The sequence below is a fragment of the Planococcus citri genome, chromosome 5 (genome assembly GCF_950023065.1).
Source record: "Planococcus citri chromosome 5, ihPlaCitr1.1, whole genome shotgun sequence".
In the NCBI taxonomy this organism is placed as follows: Eukaryota; Metazoa; Arthropoda; class Insecta; order Hemiptera; family Pseudococcidae; genus Planococcus; species Planococcus citri.
Genome location: NC_088681.1, coordinates 60,746,503 through 60,750,499, shown reverse-complemented (window position 1 = coordinate 60,750,499; position 3,997 = coordinate 60,746,503). Strand labels below are relative to the sequence as shown.

The 3,997-nt window shown below is 33.4% G+C and overlaps 1 protein-coding gene across 1 annotated transcript; it reads right to left on the bottom strand.

Annotated features, from left to right (window-relative positions):
* Positions 1 to 893: 893 nt before the first annotated feature.
* Positions 894 to 3,722, bottom strand: LOC135849075 (uncharacterized). Its single transcript, XM_065369233.1, has 5 exons — positions 3,582 to 3,722; positions 2,823 to 3,127; positions 2,123 to 2,173; positions 1,858 to 2,043; positions 894 to 1,772 (listed from the first exon to the last, which is right to left on the bottom strand). The coding sequence occupies exons 1-5, from the start codon at positions 3,646 to 3,648 to the stop codon at positions 1,599 to 1,601; spliced, it is 783 nt and encodes a 260-aa protein (XP_065225305.1). The 5' UTR covers positions 3,649 to 3,722; the 3' UTR covers positions 894 to 1,598.
* Between the last annotated feature and the right edge of the window lie 275 nt (positions 3,723 to 3,997).

Genomic DNA, 3,997 nt, shown 5'->3' with positions numbered 1-3,997 from the left:
AATGAAAATGCAGAACAAAACCATTCCACCCGAATTCACCAATTTTTTTCCTCTATTTTTGACATGCTGAGTCGATTGGTGATGGTTTCGAGGAGCCATTCCAGGGCCTCTAGCAGATTTTCATTTTTTTTTTTTTTTTTTTGTTTTTTTATTTCTTCAAGAATAATTAAATTTTGGCCCAAAATTGAATTTTCAAAAAATTATCAAAAATGTAAAAATGGATTTCAAACAAGATGAAATGTTGTTTGGTGGTGTATTTTTTGATCCTCTTTAGATTCTCCTTTGTTCGATTCAAAAATTTCCATCCCGGTTGGAATACTTCCCTTGTGAGTTAGTTGGCAGTCATTTGTTTGTTTATTCTTACCAAAATGAGCTCTATTCACGATGACGATGATAAAAATGCACCACAAGATTCCTTCACTTGAATTCATGTTCGCTTTGCAATGATACGTAGACGTAGGTACCTAGTTGGTTTGAAAAATATCAATGTTTTTATGAGAACAGACCTCTGTGAGAACCAAGAAACTATTAATTTTTATACTGTTGAAATGTCGTATGAGGTTTCGCAGTATAGGTACCTTATTGTTTGCGATTCGCAAATGAAAAAATACTGGGTCAATATTACTCAGCTTTACTCATCATCGAGTTCTGTTTGCAGTTGAAATATGCTTCACGAACATGCTCGTGACTACGAACAAACTTTTCGACGAAATAGGTACCTATAACCTATGTATGGTTTCTGTTGCTGTTGATTTTCAAGAAGGTAGGTTTGTTTTCGATGTATCGAATCGAATATTGAAACACGTTGGATGACAAATCATGCAATAAGTTGAGTACAAATTTTTTTAGCTCAGTTCGTTACAATGATTTTTATTAAAATGAAATTATTATATGTATAGAGTTTGAAAAAATACAAAAAATTGCTATCTGCCTATTTCTTGGATGCGATCAAATTTTACTCATTTGTTTCACAACGTATAATTCAAGGATGTAAGATATTTCTTCATGAAGTCTTCTGTAGCTTCCTTGAATTTCTGCATTTCTTCCATCACGTTTATTCTCCTAAAGTCATCAGTCAATTTTCCCTCATCATCTGTTTCTCTTACTGGTACTTCGTGTAAATCAATAGTTTTAGGAACAGTATGATCGTTGGTTTCTTGTTGAAAAAACTTCAAATTAACTTCATTATAGAAGCAAGCATACATCAGGGATTTAAATTCATTGTCTGGTAAAAAGTCCCATCCCATTTTTGACAAATCATCATCAGGGCATATTTTCTGTTCACTTGATTTAGCATTTGGATCGACGTTATGCATTACGAATAATATTCCGTAAGTGTAAAGTAGATTAAACTCGAGCCGGATTTCTATGTAAATGATTTTCCAGAAATACTTGGGTATAGGGTGTTTCTCATCGTGTAAATATATTGTTCGAGGAGAGCGGGCGGTTCTGGATTTTGTGAGCGTATCGTGGACTCCTGTTTTTACGTTGAGCGAATTGATAATCTACAGAATCATAATTTAATTAGATGAAGGTTCAGTGAAAGAATATTCTATGCTGGTTAGTGTTTATGGAAGAAAGGGAGGAGCAATTATGGACTATGTGTGTACTTGGGTCACTTTTCGTATAAATATTTCCAAAGCTTGCCATTGAGGTAGCAGCTCACGCCACATTGGAGCAGTCAGTATGTTGTGTCTTGAGGCTGATTTCAAATTGGCGTAAAAGAAATCATCCTCGGGGGCTAGTTGGACTTTGACCATAGGAAGTTTACTCTGGAGAAATCATATAAATGATCTAATGAGTCAGGAAATGTTGATATTATTCTGAATCAAAAACGAGTTGGTTAAAAATGCAAACTTGAGAGTATAATTTATCGACGTCGTATCCGAAAATATTTTCATTCTTTTGGTATTCGTTATTCTCCTTTTGCGTGCTTATCTCCGGTTTTAAATGTTTTCCAGTTCCTATTTCATATTCTACATACCTGATCCTTCCCAAAGATTTGTCAAATCTGAAGTGAATGAATTCGACCACTTTATGGTTCTGTGTGAGTGGTTTCATCATTAAAGATACTACCCACTTTTTAATGATCAATTCAATTAGAAACAGTGTTATATTTTACTTGAGGAACGTCGTTGAAGGCTGATCCGAAAATGCTATCTGGTGTAAAACGCTGGACAGATACAAGAACAATAAATGTTGAGATAGTAATATTGTGAAAATGCTCGTTTGCGTATAGATAAATTAGAGGAAAACAAGCGTTGCGGTCATTTTTGAAAGCCCTCATGATCATAAGAAGAGATTGGTGGAACGGTACTGTGATTTTTGGAAACAGAACATAAACATAGTCTGAAACTTCCATAATAGGTAAGTACTTACTTAACTAAAACAGCTGCCTACATTAATTTTTCAATTTTTGACAAAAAAGTTCAAAACTGACCATTTTTGACGATTAACGCTTTTTTCAAAAAAAAAAAAAAAATAATGTTTATTCAGTAAAATTGATTTAAAAAAGAAGTTCCCCTCTCCTCTCCCACCCTCGCAGAAAAGAGTGAAATGACCGTCTTGAAACTTTAAATAAACTCATAAAACAAGTTGACAAGCGCTGGAGGATCTAGAAATATTGGAAATGGCGAGAAATTTAGATTTGGGAGTCAGTTTTAGACAAGACAAAGGCATTCGTGCAAATTTTAAAAATTTCTCTGCAAACAGAAAATTTATAATTTTTGTGAAATCATGATTCTTTTCAAAGTTAACTCAACTTGGAAAAAGTTTGCAAAAATAATTCACCGAGATGTATGTAAATAAAATGAAGTTCTTACCAGAAATCCAATTACGCTCGAATAGCTCGACATGTCCTCAAACACATCCTTTAGGAAATAAACGTCGGATTTGATCGATGTTTCGCAATCATCGGGAATAAAAGGGATTTTCTTTGGTTCCTTCTGTCGTATCTCAAGAGAATTTGGATCATCAGTTCGCGGACACAGCGATATTATATCGCCTTCCAGAGACTCTACCACGTAAAGTTTCTGGTCCGCTATGTTATATCTGACATTGTATATTAAATAGTACTCGTTACTATAATCTGGTTTCGACATGTATAAAGGTTCGTATTGACCGAAAGCTGCGAAGAAAATAAATTTAATTGCTCAGGAATAAATAATGTAAAATTCTGGGGAAAAGATCAAATCATCAATCGACTCTGCTGAGATATATTTCTCAAGAGAAACAGATCAACGCTGATTTTTTTCAATAATCTAGTCAGAGTACCTATATCAGATGTACATAGTAGAGTGTCTAAATCAGATCGGATCTAATTAGATAATGTATGATCAAAATATACCTATAATGAACTAGCCTGAAGAAGTTTTATCAGATTTAATCAAATCCATCTCAAAACATATGATCAGAAATAATCATATCTGATCACTTTCCTCTGATTTTATTTATTCAGATAAGCGCAAATCTTATCAGATCTAATCATACCTTTCTCAGATATACCTACCCATTTTCCTGATCTGATCAAACTGATCTTTTCCCACTTGAATTGTTAACTTATCCAAAAAAAAATTCCTTACCACAGCAGATCACGTTCATGGTGACAATGGAAAAAATGAATAAGAAGACTCTTTCGTTTGAATTCATTTTTTTACTCCCTACGCGAAAGCTCCTTTGAAAAATACTGACAACGTTTAAAACTTTTGTCTATGAAAATCTACAAATGATAGAACGATTCGATTGTAATGTACCCACAGAAATTAATATGGCGTGAAGTATTCAAGTTGTTTAAAATTTGTGATTTAAAACCCCGATATATATGTCAATGTCAATAACGATCTGAATATTCATTGTCAATGTTCGAAATAAAAGAAGAATTATGATTACGTTTATTGTTTACGACTTGACAAATGTTTCTGTAAAAAAATATTGACAAGTTTTTGGTTTCTAAGAACGTGGCTTGATAGTATTATCAATGCCTGAGCATAATTATCTA

Bases quoted from the DNA above. Each gene is read 5' to 3' on its own strand.
- LOC135849075 (XM_065369233.1), bottom strand. From the start codon at position 3,648: ATGAATTCAAACGAAAGAGTCTTCTTATTCATTTTTTCCATTGTCACC. The intron at 2,174-2,822 runs GTAAGAACTTCA...GTATCTGTCCAG, and splicing joins CGAGCGTAATTGGATTTCTG to CGTTTTACACCAGATAGCAT. The intron at 1,773-1,857 runs GTTTGCATTTTT...TGATTTCTCCAG, and splicing joins TCGATAAATTATACTCTCAA to AGTAAACTTCCTATGGTCAA.